At 55.0% G+C, this 21088-nt stretch overlaps 2 protein-coding genes and 2 long non-coding RNA genes across 5 annotated transcripts; 2 read left to right on the top strand and 2 right to left on the bottom strand.

The window, feature by feature from the left end:
• Nucleotides 1-1019: 1019 nt before the first annotated feature.
• Nucleotides 1020-2592, bottom strand: LOC105740471. The gene is made up of 3 exons (XR_001116525.1): nt 2549-2592; nt 2037-2156; nt 1020-1224 (listed from the first exon to the last, which is right to left on the bottom strand). It is a non-coding gene; the product is annotated as an uncharacterized LOC105740471 (long non-coding RNA).
• HOXC10 (homeobox C10) lies at nt 2218-7345 on the top strand. The gene is made up of 2 exons (XM_003252899.2): nt 2218-3083; nt 6240-7345. Exons 1-2 carry the CDS (start codon nt 2333-2335, stop codon nt 6515-6517), a joined length of 1029 nt encoding a protein of 342 aa, XP_003252947.1. The 5' UTR covers nt 2218-2332; the 3' UTR covers nt 6518-7345.
• A 5217-nt stretch (nt 7346-12562) lies between these two features.
• On the top strand, nt 12563-20423 carry HOXC9 (homeobox C9). Of its 2 annotated transcripts, XM_012510491.1 has the most exons (3): nt 12563-12603; nt 17200-17794; nt 19507-20423. In XM_012510491.1, the coding sequence occupies exons 2-3, from the start codon at nt 17257-17259 to the stop codon at nt 19749-19751; spliced, it is 783 nt and encodes a 260-aa protein (XP_012365945.1). In that variant the 5' UTR covers nt 12563-12603; nt 17200-17256; the 3' UTR covers nt 19752-20423. The 2 variants fall into 2 exon arrangements, with proteins under 2 accessions (XP_012365945.1, XP_003252946.1); XM_003252898.4 differs by lacking the exon at nt 12563-12603 and having other exon boundaries at nt 17138-17794.
• Nucleotides 16087-17085, bottom strand: LOC105740470. The gene is made up of 2 exons (XR_001116524.2): nt 16777-17085; nt 16087-16335 (listed from the first exon to the last, which is right to left on the bottom strand). It is a non-coding gene; the product is annotated as an uncharacterized LOC105740470 (long non-coding RNA).
• Nucleotides 20424-21088: the final 665 nt, after the last annotated feature.

Here is a 21088-nt window from a genome sequence, read left to right as displayed (position 1 = left end):
CAGCCTGTCCTGGCTGGCCTGGGCAGAGGCTCGGGTAGCGCTGTCCTGGCCCCCAGCTACTAACACCTAGAGAAAAAAAAAAAAAAGAAAAGGCTGAGGTGGCCAAGGGCCACTTGGCCGTGGGGAAAAGGACCCACCAGACTCCAAAGGGGGTGGTAAGGGTAGGGAACAGGGACGCTAAATTCCTGGGAAAAGCACACCAGGCAGGAAAATAAAGGAGACGTGGAAGAGGGGGGAGGGAACCCCCAAAGCCATATAATTCTCAATTGCTTTGGTATTTAATTTCATCCTCCCATAAATGAGGAAATATCAGTTCCCATACTAAATTTTTATCCCTGGCTGATAAATATGACGGGAAATTTTCGTTGGGTCCTCGTAAAAGGGAACGGTTTCGATCAAACTTGTGGGGAAAGACTAATGCAGATAATACAAACAGAGTGGCCATAAAGTCTCGCCCGTTTCCCGCGGGATGGGCGGTGGGACAAATGGCTCCCTGGATTGACTGCTGCCCGGACTGTCCCAAGTGTGGGGCCTAAACAGCCTAACCTTGCCCTGGATAACCCCCATGCTGAGGCCACGGTGACCCTGCAAATGAAAACACGAAACCATTTCAAATCTCCCCTGGCCGGTCCTGCAAGCAAATCATACACTCCACATTTCCTTCCAGTTTTCCGGAGGTTTAGGAACCCCTGCGTCTTCTCTCTCCACCCCTGGATGGGGAAATTCGGCGGATTTCTTTCCGCGGTCTTCTAGCGCAGCGGGCTTGGGCCTCCTTAGAAGCGGTCTAGCCTCCTCACTCCTCCACGCCAGGGCGCTGGGCTCCAGTCCTTTCCCCGCCAAACTCCAGCCCTTCGGAAAGTCTGAACCCTAGGCTCTGTCCAAGGAAAAATGTGGGGCGACCGGAAAGACAAGTTGTTCTCCAAATTCCGTTTCCTGAGGAAGGGGTGGAGAGTTTAGTTCGCTTTGGAAGAAGGCGATGGAGAAACGGAAATAACTGTTTGAAACATACGGTTCCCCTTATTTCTTCCTTTTATTTAAAAACAACCACAAAAATAGACTGGTCTGTCTTCTTTCAAACATGCTCCCCAGCCCATGCGCTCTGTAAAGGACGCTTCTCTGGGTCGGGTTTTGTTGCGTCTTGTGTGCTGGTTTCCCGTGTGATAGGTGACTCCTCCAAACTGACCGACGCTCCGCAGGTTCCCTCTTTCTTTCCCGGAATATTCCCTGTTTTAGTGGGGGCAAGGTCACGCGGAAAGCGAGGACGGCAGGGCCTGAAGTAAAGCAGCAGAACCGGCTCCAAGGCCAAAGCCTTGTGGGCCCCTGAGCTGGTGACCCAGGAGCCGCCCAGCCTGCCAGGCCCAGGCCACAGCTCTCGGGTCGGGGATCGGGTGCCTCTAGTCTCTGGCTTCCTCTTTCCCTAACCCGCGTCCATTCCAAACCTCCTTTTCCGAGCAGCCATGAAGCGACCGTGACCCCCTCCCTGGCCCACCCTAGAGGCTGGAGATTCCCAGTCAACCCCCACAGGGAACTTGCAACTCCACCAACCTCCAGCGCCGCGGCCCCTAAGCTTCCAGCCCCGAGGGCCAAGCCCGGGGAAAAGAGGAGGCGGGAGAGCAGAAACTTTAGTCCTGTTTGGGATTCCTTAACTTTTTTTCCGCTTTTTCTGCTCATCAGATACCCCCAACCCCTCCCAAAAAAAAACCTCACCCCACTCCCATCCCCAAGGTAAGAAGCAGGAGTCGGGTCCGGGGAGATGAAAAGGGGAGATGAAGAGTGGGGAGAAGTACCTGATTCGTGTCTCGGACCTTTTAATTTGAATTTGACTGTTTTGAGCCCCGGGTTGCCTCGCTCTCTCCCTCTCTCCCGCATTTTCCCCCTCTCCGCCCCCTTCTCCCCAGGAGTTACAGGCTGGTTACTGGATAAACAAACCCCACTCTTCCTAGAACCCTCACCCCCACCCCCCTCCACCCCGCTACCGCCCCTGCGGCCCGGGGGGCGCTTCCTTTGTTCGCGGGGAAGGGCTCCAGTGCCCCTACCCCGAGGCAGCTGCTAGGTGGCGCTGTTACTCCACTCTGCGCGCTCCGCCTGCCGACAACTTGACCCCGCTGACGTCACGGCCGTCTGAATCATCAAGGCCATTTTCAAATCCCATTGGTCTAGCCGTCACATGGTGAGAACCGAATGCGCGGATAATTATGGAGCTGATATTTCCCCCCTCCCCTTCTTTTTCCTCCCTCCCCTCCAACCGCGCCCCCCCTCCCGGATGGGGAAAAAAAAAAGATGTCAGCTCCTCCGCTGTAGTATTGCTCCTTAAAAACCCCTCTCTCTGAAAATGACATGCCCTCGCAATGTAACTCCGAACTCGTACGCGGAGCCCTTGGCTGCGCCCGGCGGAGGAGAGCGCTATAGCCGGAGCGCAGGCATGTATATGCAGTCTGGGAGTGACTTCAACTGCGGGGTGATGAGGGGCTGCGGGCTCGCGCCCTCGCTCTCCAAGAGGGACGAGGGCGGCAGCCCCAGCCTCGCCCTCAACACCTATCCGTCCTACCTCTCGCAGCTGGACTCCTGGGGCGACCCCAAAGCCGCCTATCGCCTGGAACAACCTGTTGGCAGGCCGCTGTCCTCCTGCTCCTACCCACCTAGTGTCAAGGAGGAGAATGTCTGCTGCATGTACAGCGCAGAGAAGCGAGCGAAAAGTGGCCCCGAGGCAGCTCTCTACTCCCACCCCCTACCGGAGTCCTGCCTTGGGGAGCACGAGGTACCCGTGCCCAGCTACTACCGCGCCAGCCCGAGCTACTCCGCGCTGGACAAGACGCCCCACTGTTCTGGGGCCAACGACTTCGAAGCCCCTTTCGAGCAGCGGGCCAGTCTCAACCCGCGCGCCGAACATCTGGAATCGCCTCAGCTGGGGGGCAAAGTGAGTTTCCCTGAGACCCCCAAGTCCGACAGCCAGACCCCCAGCCCCAATGAGATCAAGACGGAGCAGAGCCTGGCGGGCCCTAAAGGCAGCCCCTCGGAGAGCGAAAAGGAGAGGGCCAAAACTGCCGACTCCAGCCCAGACACCTCGGATAACGAAGCGAAAGGTAAGGCCGCCTGGGCCGCGGGCGCCACTGGGAAGTTCCGGCACTTGGTCTTCGCGGCCGGGGAGGGGGGCAGGGGAGAGGGTTGGGCCCAGGAGGCCCCAGACCATTTCGGGAATGCGACCCTGGCTTTCGACTAGTGTCCGCTGAGCTCCAGGCTGGTGGCGCGTCACTTAGCTGGGGAAGGTAAGCGGCGACGTGGAGGTGTCGGCCCGGCCCGGCCATGGGTGCTAAGGCGGGGGCGGTGCGCACCGCGGGCAGCCTGCAGGCGCAGTGTGCTGCACCGGACTGGTGGCTGCTCCCAGGCGCGTGCTGGCTGTGGTTTGCTTTCTCAATGCTGGTGTCCTGGGGAGCTGACGTCCCCCAGCTCAGGTCAGGGGCTTGCAAAAAGCCTAAAATGGCGATCTTGGGCCAGGGACTAGGGAAGACTGGGGAGATGGGGGGGTTCTCTTTACTGCGTTTTCCCAGTTGAAAATTGTTTCCTGCGAAACGCGATTTGTTGTTTGTGGGTCTGATTTGTGCGTGCAGCTTGGGCTCCTGCGGCTTTTGGCTTGGCCGGGGGCCTTGGGCAGCGAGGCTGGGGCCGGAAGAGGTGGAGGTGAAGGGCTGCCCGCCACGTCCCTCCCTCCTCCAGATGCCTGGCTTGGATGACGTTGGAACAGGGCATTTGGAATGTTGTAAGTTTTCTGTTTCCTCTTTTAATTTTTTCTTTTCCATTTTTTTCTAGTTAAATTATCTTTTTTCATTGGTTTCCAAAAGCAGCTTACAAATGAGTGGTTGGGAAATTTCTGTGTGCGTGGCAAGAGATTTTCTCCTGAAAGGGAATGTGGCTTTGGTTGGATTTCATTGTAATTTTGGTTGAGAGAAAGCCCAGCCAGAGTTCAAGCTCAGGGTTCAAGATTCATTTCTGCTGTAGGAGCTGGGGGCCTTCGGGATCTTTCTCTAATACCTGGGGAAAGAATGTGGAGGAAACGGGAGCAGGGGAGGGAAGCTGAGGGGAATGACTTTTCCTGAAAAGTTGTAGCAAAGAGCCTCAGAAAAAGGCCCAGCCAACGGGGAAGAATAAACCTGCTCCCCACAACACCGGCTACTGGTGACAGTATATAAGGGGCTCATTGGGTGTAGAGGAAGATGAAATACTGAGAGCGGAGCAGGCTGGGGGCGGCCTGGATCTCCTGGTGCTTTGTATATGGACGCGACGCACACGCATGTCTACGGGCGACCTGTGCCACACTCACACACATCCATATTGCATGATCCTTGCACACTCACGCATGCCCGCTCACACATGCACAGGCACTCTTTTGGCGGGCAAGGGCAGAGCCTCATCCTCTTGGGTGTGCAAAGGTGGCCTTGGTAAATCATCCCCATAGAGACACTGACTGGAATATGAGCACTGGTGTGTTCATGAGCATAAGGGAGAGGGTGAGGCGCCTACAGCCTCGAAGCCTTTCTTGTGGCACGTGTGCAGTGTGAAGGTTTAATCTTATACCCTCTCTACAGACCCTGAGCTTGGTTAGGGAGCAGATTTGGGGCAGGAAAAGCTGCATTCTAGCCCCACCAAAAGCAAAGTCAAGGTTAACAAGTTCACCTCTTAACTCGACCTGCACCCATTCCCATAGGCTCTCCCTTTTCTCTAGCTGTCCCCACAGCAACCTAATCCCTCCCACCCCAAAGAATCTCTCTTACCCTGTACCCTGTCTGTGCCCTTCTTTCCCCTCCTCCTGTTTTGATGTCTCCACCAGGCCAGAGGCAAGAGAGCTTTTGGCTAAACTTCTCCATTTATAATTTGTCTTGTCCCCCACCCCACCAAACCTAACAACCCCAGTAATAAAATAAACAGGACATAGTTAGATGTGGAGAGCCTGTAAACAATCTGGCAAGAAGCTGCAGGTGCAGAGACAGGAGAGAAAATTCGGGACATTCAGATTTTTTAGACTGCAGCCTCAAGTTTGCCTTTTTTGTGTGTTTTCTGGTTCCTCTTAGGCCCTCACCCCACCCCACCTCCACCAAGATAAGATCCAGGAACCTGGCAGCCTCATTTGGAATAGGGAGGAGAGAGAGCTCAGAGCCATCAGCAGAGTCCTTTGCTGGGTGTCCTCTCAGGTCTTTGGACTCTGTTTTTTGCCCTTAAAAAGATGTCCAGGTTCCCTTCTGCTACTTGAGAAACAAGGCTGGTCAATTTCAGCAAGAATGTGTGTCAGGGATAGAGGCTGTCAATAAGATCATGGGAAATACACAGTATTCTATAGTATCTCATTACAAAAAAAAGACTTATGTACATATCTATGTGTGTGAACTTATGTGTATAGGTGTGTGTATCTCTGCAGGTATACATGTGTACTTGCAGGCATACACATCTACGTATGCACAGACTGGGCAGGGGGTTTCTGGGAGGCTGCATTTCCTCAGGATATGTCTCTCCCTTGACCTTAGGTCCTTTGGCCAGGAAACTTGTTTGAGGACACCTTAGGATGCCCCAGCTCTGTTGCCCCTGACCTCTGCTGCTCTTACAAGCTCCCCTCAGCTACATATACTTAGGAGAAATGATTAAGAGAGCAAGAGATGGCAATGGGAGACCTAAGGGAGCAGAGTCACTCTGTGGCAGCTCAGGTTGGGGTAAGAGCTGGGGGCCCAGTACGGGGACCACTGCAGTGGCCTCTGGCCACAGATCCTGGAACAAAGTCCCTCCACTGAGTTGAAACAGGTCAAAGCTCTCTGGGAATTTCTCTGGTCTGTGGGTGGACTCTGCTCTGATCTGGGGCCTGGAAAATGCTTTTCTGTCTGGTTGGATTTTTCCAGAGCTGGAATGGAACAGAGAGAAGGGGGGACCTGGCAAGGTTTAGGGAATCTGCCAGGGTCAGCCAGCTGGGGGAAAGCCAGGGTACTCAGGATCTTTTAGATTAAGATGGACTTGGGTAATTTAAATTTAATAAACGCTAGGAGGCAAGAACTTCCTCCCTTTATCTCCCTAAGTCCAAACCCCAAAGAAATTGTAAGAACCCTGAGCCTAAGAGGAGCCCACCGGCCAGGCCCCTGGGGCAAGAGCAGCTCCCCTGTGCTCCCTCAGCCACCCCACAGCAGGCTGGCAAAGGCTGCAGCGCTGAGAGAGTTTTCGACTTCGAGGGATACTTATGTAAATAATGTTATTTTTAACAGAGGAGATAAAGGCAGAAAACACCACAGGAAATTGGCTGACAGCAAAGAGCGGAAGGAAGAAGAGGTGCCCCTATACTAAACACCAGACGCTGGAATTGGAGAAAGAATTTCTGTTCAATATGTATTTGACGCGAGAGCGCCGCCTGGAGATTAGCAAGACCATTAACCTTACAGACAGACAAGTCAAAATCTGGTTTCAAAATCGCAGAATGAAACTCAAGAAAATGAACCGAGAGAATCGGATCCGGGAACTGACCTCCAATTTTAATTTCACCTGAGCGCGCGGCCTCTCCTCCTCCCTTCCCCCTCCTTCCTTTCCCCGCCCCTCCTCCCTTTGTGCCTGGTGATATATATTTTTTTCCTCCCTGAGTATAAATGCAACGCGCCTGCAAAAAGGGCAAAGACCTCAGACTCTCCTTCCAAGGGACCTATGGTTCGTGCTGCGAAGATGCTTCCACTTAAAGCATGAGAAATGGGGTGCCGGGGTGTGGGGTGTGGTGTGTGCCCCCATAGATGGGGGTGGGAGTGTGGCTGGTGTGTGTGTCAAACCCTCACTCACCCACGCACTCACACACAGCATTCTGTTCTCCATGCAAAGCTAAGATCGAATCCACCCGCTTGTAGGGGAAAAAAAGGAAAAAAATTAACCAGAGGGTCTGTAATCTCGCAGAGCACAGGCAGAATCGTTCCTTCCTTGCTGCATTTCCTCCTTAGACTAATAGACGTTTTGGAAAGTTCGGCTAGTGTTTGTGTGTTTGTCGTAGCACCCAGAGCCTCCACCAAACCCTCTCCGTGTCTTTACCTCCCAGTCGCTCTAAGAATCTGCTTGAAGTCTCGTATTTGTACTGCTTTCTGCTTTTCTCCCACCCCTCCCAGCACCCCCACATCCCCCATCTACTAACATCTCAGAAATTTCATCCAGAGGAACAAAAAAATTAAAAATAGAACATAGCAAAGCAAAGACAGAATGCCCCCCCCCCAATATTGCCCTGTCCCTGTCTGGAGTTGTGTTATTTAAAGATATTCTGTATGTTGTATCTTTTGCATGTAGCTTCCTTAATGGAGAAAAAACATCCTAATAAATTTCCAGAATCATAATCCTCAAATGGATGGTTTTTTGTTTTTAGTGATTTTTAGCGACACCCCCTCCCCCGAAGAGGCTGAGTGTGTGGATGTGTGTGTTTTGTGTTTGACTCATCTCCTAGAGCCTTTCTAGAACGTCTCTTGGCGGGTTTAATGTAAGTGAGAGACCATAACGTTGATTTAAATATTATCCAGGTGACCACAATAAGTCAAGGTCATAAAACAGTAATGTCAGGACGGTCTTGGTGCGCGCGAGAGGTGGATTTTATGATCTGCAAATATAATGTGGTGCTGCAGTAAAAGATGCATTTAAAGGTGACTGGAGGAGGGAAAGAGGCAGAGAGCAAACTGCAATCTTGAGGAGCAGACGGATCTGATTGCCGGGGGTGCTGGGCTGGGCGCACCCCACTGCTGCTGGGGGTCAACCCAAGAGCCCCCCACCCATCCAAGGAAAGGAATAAACTTAACCGCTGGAGGGGCATGAGGAGCTCAGCCCCCCCAACCTCGACAGCAGCTAACAGAAACGCCAGGAGCAGCAGGAGAAGGAGGCAGCGACAAGGTAAGAGAAGCGGTTTCTTGTTCTTCTGTTGGCGGCGGAGTGGGGATGAGCGGTGTCCCCAGGTGCCCGGCGTGCAGCGGACAGAGCCTGGAGGAAGGTGTTTAGGGCATCCGTGCTTGCTGAGAACCCAGGCTTTCCTTGTGGCCGCTGGCAGCGGAGGGCAGCGACTGGGAGCTCCCTCTCCTCCCCTCCCCGGCCCATTGCTGTGGGGGTTCCAGGGTTAAAGGGATAAAGTGATGGTTTTTGGCTTCTTTATCTTTTCGGGCACTTTGGGTCTCCTCGAGGTCGACACTCTGGTCTAGGTGTTGCTCAGTCTGGTCGTCTATTGGTGGGGGAGGGGGAGTACAGTGGGTTGAAGCTTGAAGCTTAGGTTTTCCTGCTTTTTGCTGGTTTGGATGTGAGCCTCGTCCAGCCTCTTGTTCCCTGTGCTCCCTGGCTGTAAGGTTTTGCCAGGCAAGTGGCCTGATTGGAAGTGGCTCCAGAGCACAGGGCTATGATTCAGCCACCCACATTCGCTGAGAAGCCTAAACCGAGCTGAGACGGAGAGGATCAGAGGGAGTCTAGAAGGAGAGTTCAGGAGAGCCAGATGGACAAGACAGGGGACCCAGCTCCAGAGTGGAAGGAAGATCCAGCTTCCCCCAGGGCCAGGGCCAGATGCAGGGGAATAGCTCCACTGCGGTGCTGGGGGTGGGGCAGGTATTTGGCGGCCAGCGGTCCCATTTCACCAGATTTTTCCTGAGCAATTTGCTTAGACCAGAAACTAATGAAGGCAGTCAGACACCCGACCCACCCAGCAACCCAAAGTCTACTCTCTAGTCCTTAGGGAGGTTGTGGGGGCGGAAAGGGGGACGGGGCTGAATTTCTTCCTTCCCCAACCCCGTTCCCTTCTCCTCCGGATAGATGCAAAGCTGAATCTCCCGCCCTGCTCGCTCAGCTGATCTGTGGCTTAGGTAGTTTCATGTTGTTGGGATTGAGTTTTGAACTCGGCAACAAGAAACTGCCTGAGTTACATCAGTCGGTTTTCGTCGAGGGCCCCAACACACCTCTCCCACTCCTACCCTCCCCAGTGGGACTGCCCCACTGCCCCCTCCCAGATAGGGCAAAGTGGGTGCAGACCAAGGAGGGCAAGCTGTGAGTGGGGTTGCAGAACAAGTCTGGAGAACCCTGCTTTATGCCATCCTCTCAACCTGTCCCAATCCCTGTGACTAAGGGAGAGGAGTTTTTCCTGCAGCTATTGTCTCCTGGGCCCAGCTGATGGAGACAGACAAAGAGGGTCCAGCCAATTCCAAGGAAATTCAGGAGTTTGAGTAAGAGGTGGCCTGGCGGGCCAGCTCAGTTGGGCAGCAGGGTGGGGCAGAATCATTAGCAGAAAGAGGATCACAGAAAGAGAAGAGAGTCTCTGGAATGGTTAGCCTCTCCCACCTACCACCTCCAGTCGACTGGGGCTCGAGATTCCCCTTAGAAAAGTGGGGTACCTGGAGGTTCCAAGAGTTGGGGAACTCTGAGCCCCAGTCCAGCCCTTTCCCCTTCCCCTTCTATAGCTCCATCTCCAGGGGAAGGACATGTTTGGGGTGTTGGTAGGTTAGAGGAAAGCCATCAAGTCCAAGTAGAACCCCTCACACACACACATGCAACTGGGAAACATCAGGGCAAAAAACCTGACTCTGGTCTCTGTTTAGTCGTCTGTGGCCTGTAGGCCTCGGTCTCTGTGGCTGTGACTGTCAGGCAGTTACCTGTCTTTGCACTATGTGGAAACATCTGGGTGAACAGAGGCTGCCCGTGCCCACCATTGCTATGTTGGTGGAAAGGTTGTTGGCTGATGCCAGGGGGAGGAGGGGAGGAGAATGGGGTAGAGGAAAATCTGAGCAGTGTGAAACTTTGCAAAGCTTCCTCTAGTCCTTTCCCCCCCTGGTTCTTCAATTCTGGCCCTGGTTGCTACAGAGAAAGTTCTCAAAAGAGGTTTCTTTGCCTGCCTGCGGGCGGAGTTGGGGGGGAATAAATGGGGGAGGGGTTATGGAGACTGAGGAGATACACCCCTGTTCTCAGAGATACTGGGAAACAGAAGCCAAAAGAGGGTCAGGTTCTTGGTTCTCTTACTTTGAAATTATTATGATTATTAAAACATTATAAATGTCTAAACAGGGAAACAAAATTATGTCCCTGTAACAAAATATATACAGAGTTCTATATTCTCACAGTCATCTGCTGGGAGGGATATATGTGACCTTGTATGAGTGTAGCGCTCTGTTTCTGTCTCCCCTAGGCTCTCTTAAATACCCTGTATGTATTTATACGTATACACATTTATTTTTCCCCTCTCTCTTATGCGAACGTATTTGTTTTGATTCCCAAGGAAGCTGGAGGAGAAAATGGGAATAGAATTTCTTGTCTCCCTAGCTGAATTGTTGGTCTGTCTGTCCCCCATCCCTTTGTGGGAGAAAAAATTTCTCTTGGAGTGAAGTATTCAAACCTCTCTATGGCTCCCAGGGAAATGGGGAAGTTTCCAGAGAGTCAGGCCAGCCGGTGTGAAGCAGGCAAGGGAATCCCCTAGTTTGGGAGCTCCTAGCAGCCTTTGAGTCTTCAGGCTGCCCCAGGCACACAGTCAGTTGGGGCAAAGCATGTCCCAGGCAGGGACTGGGTGCTCAGGAGCATTTGGCTTGGAGATAGAGTCCCTGATGGGCCGAAATTCACTAATGAACGACTTCTGTGCTTTGGGTCTCTGTGCCCCCATTTCCGTTTCAGAGCTGTTGGGCTTATGTGTGGGAGGTCATAGAGCCGGGGGTTGAGGTGTCTTCTCCCCAAATGCAGAGAAATGGAGCGAGGTCTCACAGGGCCAAGGTGAGGGCCAGTCTGGTGGTCAGAGCCCACCCCCGGCACAAGGCCGTGGATCATGGCTAAGGTGATGGTAATTATTTATTCTCTTCGCTGGAAGGGAGTCTTCAGAAGGAACAGCGTGAAGAGAAGAGAAAAAATTATCTCTCTCGTCTGCGGATATTAAGATGGATTTTTATTTCTTAAAGGACCCTCCCCGCCGAGAGCGCATAAGCGTAAACTTAATATATGCTCCGCAGCCCAACTCAAATCGCAATAAAAGTTAAAACCTCCCCTACTGGTTTTTTTTAATTATGATATGGGAAAGAGGAGCAGGATTTATAGAGCTGAACTCTCAGTGTGTGAGTGAGACTTGCGGGAGGAAGAAAGGCAAGAGCTCGCCAAGGCGAGCCTTGGTCTCTGAGATCTCTCGTCGGCTGCTGGGGCTCCGGCTCAGCCTGGCAGATCCGCTGTGGCCTCTCTGGGACCTCGCCCTGGCCCACGGCCTGACTTCGGCTCGGAGATGCAGCCCTTCCCGAGAACAGGTGAAGAAGGCGGCGGCAGCGGGAACTGGGGGCTGCAGGTGGGAACGCCAGGGCTCAGGGCTTTGTGTGGGTCGTGCAGGGGGCGAGGTTCGAAGTCCTGGGCCGGACCGCAGTCCGAGTGTGGCCCGGACGGCTGCGTGGCCAGGAGGGGTGTCCGGGCAGGGCGCGAGAGCACCGGCAAGGTGGATTGTGTATGGACTTTGGCCGCAGACAGAGCAAAGCGGGCTCCCGGGCTGTGGCCGGCGGCGAGGCGGGCAACCGGATGTTGAGTCTGTAGAGAGGACTTTGAGGTCTGCTGGGTGTTTGGGCTGCCCTGGGGGCGGCGGCCCAGAGTGTGGAGCACGCGGCACGCGGGGCGCGGCGGTCAGCGTGGGCGAGGCACCAGGCCCTGCACATCTCTGCAGCTGCCGGGCCGTGTCCGGGACGTCTGAACTGAGGCCGACCAATGGTCACAGCATGAAAAATAAATGCAATGGAAGGTCTTTCTTTCTTTTCTTTTCCACGTAAAGAGGTCCTTTCTTTTTTCTCTCTTTCGGAGATACCTGGATTTGGTCCAGAGCAGGTTGCCCGCGGGAGGGCCCCGCGAGCGGCAGCGCGCGAGGGAGGGAGAGAGAGGGAGGGCGAGAAGGAGGGAGGGAGGGAGGGAAGGAGGGCGGGCGGCGGCGGCCGTGGTGGCCTGGGCTTCCCTCCCCAGGCGGGAGGCGGCTGCCCTGTATCTACGGCCGTGGGGAGCGGAGGAGCAGGTAACGAAGGCGCTTCCGAAGCGGGATTGGACCAAACCAGAGGGACCGAGTCTTCTGGGTCTCTCTGCCTGAGTCCCTGGAGGGAGAGAAGGTAGGGAGATCGGCGCCCGTTGGGCCTGGCAAAGAGGCCTCGGGAAATGTTGAGCCTGTATGTGATCTCAGGCTCACACTCATGTTGTGGGTCTGTCTGCCTCAGGAGATGCGGTTTGCCTTTCTGTCTGAGACGCCCCAAACCCTGAGCTCTCCTTCCCAAGGCTGGAAAAAAATCGGGAAAAACGGCGTAATTTGCACTTTCATTCATTGGGTTATCTGCAACTCAGCGGGGCTGGTCAAGGCGTCCCCAAGTTGGAAGGGCGCTTTGCTTCTGTTTTCTGGATGCAGAGTCCTCTGACTCCCTCTGCCACGGGCTGAGTTTCCGGCTCCAGGTTCGCGTGTCGCCCTGAGGTTTGAGGCCAGACAGCTCGCAGTCGGGCAGGGAGGGCGGGGGAGAGACGAGCGGCTCTGGTCCCTTAATTGTACTTCGGACCCGTATTGTCTCTCCTTTCGCCACCTCCGCTTCCTCAGTCTGGGCTCCAAAGTCACTGCAAATTTCCTTGCGACACATACATCACACAAAAGATCAGGTAACAAGGCGCTCAGGGCCATTGGGGCTCCGGGCAGGGCAGGGAGCGGCTCTAGCTCTGGGGCGGCTCCCCCTCCAGCCACTCCCAGGCTGGAAAACCAGACCGTGTTGGGGGAGCCGGAAATAGCCCCGTTTGCTGCGGAGCGGCAGGGCGGGGGCGCCGGCGGGAATGCAGGCCCGGCAGGCCGTGGCGTTGAGAGGGCCACGTTCACAGGCCCTGGGGATTTCACTCCTGCTGGGCTTGGGGACCTGACTCCTGGTGTGTAGGGGATCCCAGATACCCACCTTGGGTGGGGGCAGGACGCGGGTCTCCTCGCGGCAGGCCAAGAGAACTCAGTTTCTGCTTCCAGCGCAGGCCTTAGCTAGGAGGAGTTGTGTGTGGGTGTGTTTTTCCCAACAAAGAGGGATCAGGAGACAGAAGGGGGGAAAGTAGAGGGGAGCCAGGGAGGGGGCGGGGAGGGGGAGAGGGCAGTGGAGAGGTGAAATGAGCCCATTTCAGGGGGAGAAGGAAAATGAAAGCAAATGGAGTACGGCCTTCTCCGCACAGGGCGGGTGCTGACGAGCCGGGAGAGGGCTCCCTGCCTGCGGCAGCCGGGATGGCCCGCTGGGGGCACCGGAGAAAGCCTGTTTTAAATTTAATCCGAACTTGACGGTGTGGATTGAACCGGAGGGAATTTAAATCACTAAAAGGGAGGCGCGGGGCAGGGGGAGGGGACGACTCTAACCTGTCTATCTTTCTGTCTGTCCTTCCCACGGTGCTAGTTTGGTTGTGGCCGCAGCTGTCCAGGTTTCAGGTGATGGAGTAAGGGTGCTCCTCCCCCTCAGGGGTCTCTCCTGTGCCCAGTGAAGTCTTTTGGGGGTGGGAGGGAACTCTAAGAACCAGAGTGAATGCACAGCTGCGAGCTAAAGCTGGGGTTTCCCCCTCCCCAACAAGAACTCCTAGTGGCCTCCAGTCCCTGGGTTTGCCCCAGCGGTGCTGAGGAAAATTGAAGGGAGTATGTGGGTGAGGGGAAGTCTGGAGTATGGCAGAAGATTCAGGAGTAACTGAACCCCAGGAAGACAGACCTTCCTTCTTGGTGCCCCTATATCCTTTGTGCCCCGCCCCCCGCACCTACAAACCTGGATTTGAGGGAAATCTGCAGGTCCGCTTCAAAGCCCTGGTCTGCCACCCACCCCCCTCCAAATGTGGAGAATGGGGGCTACAGGCCACATGCAGTTATGGACCTGCGGAACCTCCGCCCAGTGGACTCCGGGACTCCCAGCCTCTTCTAGCCCCCCTCCCCAAGGCCGCCTCTCTCCGAAGGGCGCAGGGAAAATGAGGCATTGGCTGGGAAGGGGCTGTGGGCGAGGCCTGCTTCCAGATCCACAGCCGTGCCTGCCTCTGAGTGGGAAGAGTTCGGAGTTCATACTCCCGGAAAATAAAATAAAATAAAATATAGGAAAGGAAAGCGTCAATCTCCTCGGTTTCACAGGGGATTTCATGGCAGCAGGGATCCCGCCGGTAAGCCTCACTGCCTGCTGCTGCTGCCTCCGCAGAGTGGGCAGGCAGGGTACGCAGGCAGCTCAAGAGTCGAAAAGAAGGCGGTGTTCAAAGCGGGTAGGAGAGAAGGGGGCGTCTCTTTACAGCCCCAATGTCTATTTGAGGAACTCTCCCAAATAGCAGAGGCCCATTGGGGAGGCTCCTTAGGGACTCTTTCCTCCAGGAAAGCTGAGGCTGTGGCAGCTGGCCTTGTCTCCTGGAGAAGACGCAAAGGAAGAGCAGGCGTGAAACCTCTTTCCTCTTCTGTTTCTTCGCTCCTTGACGAGAACAGGGCTCAGCCCCCAGCTGCCTGAGCGGCTGTCTGGACCAATATGGGGTTCTATATCCCTGAGGCCTAGTTTACCCACCCGAGCAAGTCTCCTGGGAGGGACAGGAGAGGAGGCCTCTTCCGCCTTTGTGTCCAGACAGAAGTGGCCGCCGCGCCCGGAGCCAGTCCCGCGGCAAAGGCCCGGCAAGCCAGCGGGCTGCACAATGCCACGGCTGCTCCTCCAGCTCGCCCCTGCCCCGTCCTGCCTGCGTACGGCCGCCCTTCCTCCGCCTCCCTCTCTGCACGCCTGCCTTTCCCGGCTCTCCTATCTCTTTTCATCTTGCCTTCCTTCTTTTCTTTAATTCTCCCCCTTTTTTCTCTTTATTCTAATGCTCCGCTTCCTTCTTTCCTCTCTTGGGCCTGACTCCATGTTTCAGTTGGTCTGTCCCAGGCTGTCTCGGGTTCAGTCTCTCTCAGGCTCTGTCCCCTGATGTCCTCTTGGTCTCAGTCTGGCCCCGGGCCCCGCTGAGGGCTAAACGTCTCTGCTCATTGCTGCCAGCAGCCGCCCAAGAGCCGGGCCGGGTCCTCAGTCGCCCTGGGCTGGGGGAGGTGCTGGCTGCACTGGGGATTTGGAGAAAGCCTCGGCAGGGGGACTGGAACCTCCTGTCTTTCCCTTGAACTAGTGAGGGAGATTTTTTGATTGACAGCTAACCCAACTCCATCAAGGCCAAAGAGATATTCTGTTTCTTGTTGTAAGTTGGGTTTCCCAGCTCAGTCCAGCTCAAGGGAGGGGAAGACAGTGGCGCCAAGGAGCTGAACCCCCAAGTCGCCTCTCCCCCACCAAACACATCCCTCATCCTCCCCCATGCGTTGAAATCCCAGCCCCGTTAAGCCGCCCCGTTAGACCGAAAAGGAAAAGGAAAGAGCCAGAGAGGGGGAGGAGCAGAGACTTGGGAGGGGGCCTATGGAGCTGGGGTTGGTGCTGCCAGCTGCAGCTGTCTCCCCCCAACTTTCCTCCCCCGGAACACACATACTATACACACTCTCCCCAGCCCTTCTCCACCCCAGAGGAGAAAGATCCACAGAGACGCAGGAGAAAACTAGCCCCCGCCCCCACCCCTGGCGTTTGGTCCCCTCCTGGGGACAGGAGAGGGAAAGAAGGGCAGGCATGACCGGGTCTGGGAAGACTCCTACCCTGCTGCCTCCAGAGCCTGCATCTCAACCTCAGCTCCTGTCTATTTTCCCTGGCCACAGACTGGGACTCTTCCTTTCTGACCCTGAAATTGCACCCCTCCTTCAAATTCACTCTACCCTGCCTAAGTGCACCATATCTCTGGGGGCTTCACCTGTCCCTTTCTCCCCACCCCCCAGCCAACCTCCATGCCCCCTCTTCTTCACCCACACTGTTAATTTCTTACTTGACTAAAGCCCCCCTTTACTACACCACCGTGGGACAGTCTGATGCAAAGCAGAGGGCTGGGCACAAACCCTCAATTGAAGGAGGAGGGTAGCAACCAACTTATTGGGGGGAGGAATCCAAGTTGTCTGATATTCCTCTACAATCACACTGCCCCCTCTGGAATTCCTGCATCCGACCCCAAAGAAGTTGCTTTCTCCCGTTCCTCCGTTGCTTTTTTCCCGTTCCAAAAACAGCCTACAATTTTACTTAATGAAAGACACATTTATGAACAATCAAATGATCCTCATAAAAATTTTATTGAAGGACGTAAAAACAAGCTACTTGCCCACGACCGAGGTCGCTCTTTTGCCTTGCCCGCTCTCACCCTGTCTCTCTGCAGACAGAGCCCGGGAGTGACTTCTTTTTTGGGGGGGTGGGGGTGGGGAAGTGTCGCAGAGATGGAGTTGGGGGCAAAGGAGGGTGCGCAGGAAGATGGGATGGGGACGCCCCACTTAAGTTGTGCAGATCTCTCCTACACTTCTTCAAGCTGGCAAAGAAAGATAAATAGATATAGACAATAAATTTAAAATAAAGGCGCCTGTATATCTGTGCCAAAGCAAAGAGAAGACTTCTGAGGCTGCTGATAAAGGTGTATGAGATCCTGAGGTTCTACCCCTCCCACCCAGGGACCACCTTCCTCAGGCTTCTCCTACCCCAGATTTGGGGGGCAGAGTTGGCCAGTGGCAGAAGAACGCTCCCCTTCCCTCCTTCCCTCCCTGTATCTCAGCTTCCCCAGTCCCCTCCCACCCTCCCTCCCTCACCGCCGCTGCTGCTCCTAAAAGAAATACATACATACACACTATTTAAAAACGCATTTTTAAAAGCCACGTTCCGAACTGACAATCGCTGATCTCGGCTCGCGCAGAGACTGCGGGAGCGTCGGGGCCGACAGAGACGGATTACGTCAAGAAATAGTTCCTCCACCTACCTCGGTCTGCCTCCCCGCCCCTGCGGGGCTCCCGCGCCCAGCTCGGCCCTGGGGGTCCGAGAACCCTGGCTTCGGGGACTGGAATTTTCACCCCATTAAAAAATCCTCATGGTTGGGGGGAGGCCATCTGCTTATGGGTGGACATGGGCACAGGGGCTTCTCAGATGAGCTAGGAGCCGTCCTGAGGGGGTGACCGGTGCCTTGGGTCCAGAGTTCCGGACCCCCAGGAAATCGCAGGTAGCGGGGAGCAGCAGAGAGAAGGGGGTGGGAGAGGGGGAAAAAAAAGCAAGGAAAAAAAAGCCCCTGCGCATTGATCCGCGCCGTATTTTTGGGTAAATAAGATCACGTGGGGGCCGGGGAGCCAATGAGCTGCGGGGAAAAGACTGGAAAAATAATTACCTGCCTTGATTGTTCTGTGAGCAGATAAAAAGTACATATACAGTTCATACAATAATCTTATGTATGTAAAACCCCGTTACGATGTCGGCGACGGGGCCCATCAGTAACTATTACGTGGACTCGCTCATCTCTCACGACAATGAAGACCTCCTAGCGTCCAGGTTTCCGGCCACGGGGGCTCACCCCGCCGCCGCCAGACCCAGCGGTTTGGTGCCGGACTGTAGCGATTTTCCGTCCTGTAGCTTCGCGCCCAAGCCGGCAGTGTTCAGCACGTCGTGGGCGCCCGTGCCCTCGCAGTCGTCCGTGGTATATCACCCGTACGGCCCCCAGCCCCACCTCGGCGCCGACACGCGCTACATGCGGACTTGGCTCGAGCCGCTGTCCGGCGCCGTCTCCTTCCCCAGCTTCCCGGCCGGGGGCCGTCACTACGCCCTCAAGCCGGACGCCTACCCCGGGCGCCGCGCGGACTGCGGCCCAGGCGACGGCCGCAGCTATCCGGACTACATGTACGGCTCGCCCGGGGAGCTGCGCGACCGCGCCCCGCAGACACTGCCCTCGCCCGAGGCGGACGCGCTCGCCGGCAGCAAGCACAAAGAGGAGAAGGCCGACCTGGACCCCAGTAAGTTGGGAGCAATTTTCCTTTACAACCGGCGCGGGAGGGGAGGGGAGGACGGGCGGGGGCAGCCGGATTACAGCTCTCCCGAACCGTGCAGGGAGCGCGGGAGAGGGGTGAGGGGGCGAGGACTCAATAAAAGCGAATTACCTTGGGGAGCTTTCAGGGGCAGGAGGTCTGAGAATGGGGCCCAGGGAGACAGGTTGGGAGAGGGCTGAGGGGAGCTCCTCTCTCAGGAGCTGGCTTTGATGAGAGACCCCTGCCCCCTCCTCCCAGCCCAGGCTTTTTGGCTCAGTCACCACTTTCGAAGAAAGGCGGACAAGGCCAGGGGATGGGGCTGGGGGCGAGGTTCAGTTTATGATTTGAGATGGGATAGGGAAGAGGTGAGGAGGACACTGGGGGCACCCAGAGGAGATACCCCCAGCGAGAAGAATGACTGCTGCTTCCCAGTCAGCGTGGAGGTCCTCACCCCACTAGAGATTCATAACAGAAGGTCCATGGACTTCTCCCCCAGGAGCACTGGGTGAGGGGTCTGAGGTATTTCGAAGCCTGGGAACTTGGAGAGATCAGGACTTTCAAAGAGAAGTGGGGACAAAAGTGGGGTCTGAGTCTCCTTAAACTTGAGAACCCTCTTCTGAGGGTCTTGGAGGGGAAGGGTTGAGAATGGGGATCAGGGATGAGGAGTGGGCATCTCCCCAGATTAGAGAATTCTACACACACACACACACACACACACACACACACACACACGCCCGCGCACTCCAATCAGGGAGACAGGCGCCTTCTGAGGATTGCACAGGAGGGCTGGGCGGGGGTGGGGGGGTCAGGTGGAAGCTGCAGGGCCAGAAAAAGGGGAAAGAAGGAGAAACAGCAGGGGAGGGGGTGCAGACCCCTGGGTGTGAGGAAGTGTCTGGGGGAGTCCCAGGAGGGGGCTGCAGGAAATCTTCTCCTCCAGCCCCATAAGGGGCCAGGGCCTAATTATACCCCTCTGAAGGCTTCCCTCCCTGCCCTCAGCTACTCCCATAAACCTGAAATTGGAGGCTTGGTTCCTGCAGAGCCTGTCCTGGGGCTGGCAGGAGGGGGGCACTGGAGGCCAAACAAGAAAACTAAGATATAGGGGAGCCTGTCCCCAAGGCCAGCAGCTCTCTGGGGAGAGGAGAAAGACTTTTCCCGTCTCAGCATCACCCTGAGAATTCGCCTCAGCAGGGTTGAACTCCAAGCGGGAGGAGGGTGCTGCAGAGGGTGGTGAGGGGTTTAGTGATTCTCAGGGTCAGGAAGCAGAACTGCTAAAATTTCAGGACTTGGTTGTGGGCTGGGAGGATGGGAGGGGGCAGAGGAGGAGGGAGGTGGGGAGGAGAGAGACCTTGCTATAAAAATAAAAAACAAGAGAGAGAAGCGTTTATGGGCCTATGAAACGGTTGGGAATTTGGACTTTTTATGAGGATATTCTCAAATTACTACTCTTGAAGCTGAGGACCAGACTGGAGGGGCTTTGATAGCTTTGGATTTCCTACAGTTTTAGCTGCTGGAAACTGAAAAGGGGGAAGCTGGGGAGGGGACAGAATGCAAAAAGAGGAAGGAGGAAAATTCCTAAGGCAAAATGTGTCCAAATTCAGGTTCAGTTATTGCATTTGGGGAGCTAAGTCTGGGGGTAGAGTAGCAGAAGTCCTGGGCTGGAAAGGGGCTCCACTGACCCCTGCTTGTGTTTGGCCCTCCAGGCAACCCCGTGGCCAACTGGATTCACGCCCGCTCCACGAGGAAGAAGCGCTGCCCCTACACCAAGTACCAGACGCTGGAACTGGAGAAGGAGTTTCTCTTCAATATGTATTTAACCAGGGACCGACGGTATGAGGTGGCCCGGGTTCTCAATCTCACCGAGCGGCAGGTCAAAATCTGGTTTCAGAACCGAAGGATGAAGATGAAAAAGATGAATAAAGAGAAAACCGACAAGGAGCAGTCCTAAACCCTGCCCAGCCTACTGCCTCAGCACAGCCAAGGGAAAAACAAAAACCCCACAAAATACCCCAACACAGGCGGGGGAGAGACGAAAAAGAAAAGGAAAGAGCAAGATAGAGAAAAGCCAATCAGCTTAAAAAGGAAACAAAGGAAGGGGAAAAGAAAACTCTTGCGATTTGGGAGGGTTCAGTGTTGAGATATTGGTGTTTTAGAGTTAGTTCTACCCAGCGAGGAGGAGGCGGGGAGAGAAACTGCGTTCTCTTTCCCCAGCGCAACCGAAATAAATGACACACATAAATGTGATTTTTTTCCTCCTTTCTTCAGAGAAGCCAGTACTTGAATCGCTATATTTCTATTTTTTTTCCCTGTATCGTATTTGGTCCAGGCCATCCCTCCCCGGGCCTGGGGCGCTCTGTGTGCAGATTTTGTACAAAAAAAAAAAAAAAAAAGACACACACACATACATGATAATGATTCCCAGCCGAGGAGCTGAGGGGCAAGGGCTGGGAACCATGCCGTGGGCTGGGTCGGGCCCGTGCAGGCCGGCGCCTTGGGCTGTACATAGTGTTCCCTCTCATCCCCAGCGTTCGTCCCCAGCGTCCGTCCTGTAACGTGCTTCTGTTTGTTATGGTAGAACAGCCCTGTGTTAATATATCGAAGTCACTTAAAAAACCAGAAACCCAACTGTATCCAGTTCTCGTTATTTCTCCTCCCTATGGTTCCCAGTCTGCTGTTGTGGAGGAGGAAAGTGCTCAGGTCGTCTAGTGGAGGCTGGAGCCAGAGAATGGGCTCCTTCTACCTTGGAAGGGCAAATGCCTGCTGCTGCTTCTCTCCAGTCAGGGAGGGGTGGGGGGGCTCTGGGGGTGGGGTGGAGGCTGCTGAGGCCCAGGCCCAGCTTGTGCTTGCCCTGGCTGGCTGCCTACAAGTTTCCTGGTGGCTAGATGGAGTGCGCGGGAGAGGCACGGCATGAATGGCTTTCTTTGGCTGTAATTAATTGTAATAATTTATGAGTACATGAGATCGGAGGGAAGAGATAGGTGAAGATGAAAGTTGGGTGCTGGGTGAGGGCCCAGGCTGGATTCTTGCCTGGCTGCATTGGTGCTTTGGTGCTTCTAAGGATGGCTGGGAAAGAAGGCTAGGAGGGGGTGTGTGACTAGGAGGAAGGCCAGGCAGGCCTCAGGGAGCAGGACAGGCACTGGGGACTGCGGTAGAAGAAAAACTGAGAGAGAAGAGATGGGATATGGAAGGAGAGAGGAAAGAAAAGAAGGAAGAAAGGAAAGAAGGAAGGAAGGAGAAAGATGGCAAAGCCAGTACAATCAGAATTAGATGTAGTTTCTACTTCTC

This window comes from Nomascus leucogenys, chromosome 11 (assembly GCF_006542625.1).
Source record: "Nomascus leucogenys isolate Asia chromosome 11, Asia_NLE_v1, whole genome shotgun sequence".
NCBI classification, from domain to species: Eukaryota; Metazoa; Chordata; class Mammalia; order Primates; family Hylobatidae; genus Nomascus; species Nomascus leucogenys.
Note: the sequence above shows the minus strand (reverse complement) of the source record. Positions and strands in the feature narration are given on the sequence as shown.

Bases quoted from the DNA above. Each gene is read 5' to 3' on its own strand.
- HOXC10 (XM_003252899.2), top strand. From the start codon at position 2,333: ATGACATGCCCTCGCAATGTAACTCCGAACTCGTACGCGGAGCCCTTG. The intron at 3,084-6,239 runs GTAAGGCCGCCT...TATTTTTAACAG, and splicing joins CTCGGATAACGAAGCGAAAG to AGGAGATAAAGGCAGAAAAC.
- HOXC9 (XM_012510491.1), top strand. From the start codon at position 17,257: ATGTCGGCGACGGGGCCCATCAGTAACTATTACGTGGACTCGCTCATC. The intron at 17,795-19,506 runs GTAAGTTGGGAG...TTGGCCCTCCAG, and splicing joins GAAGGCCGACCTGGACCCCA to GCAACCCCGTGGCCAACTGG.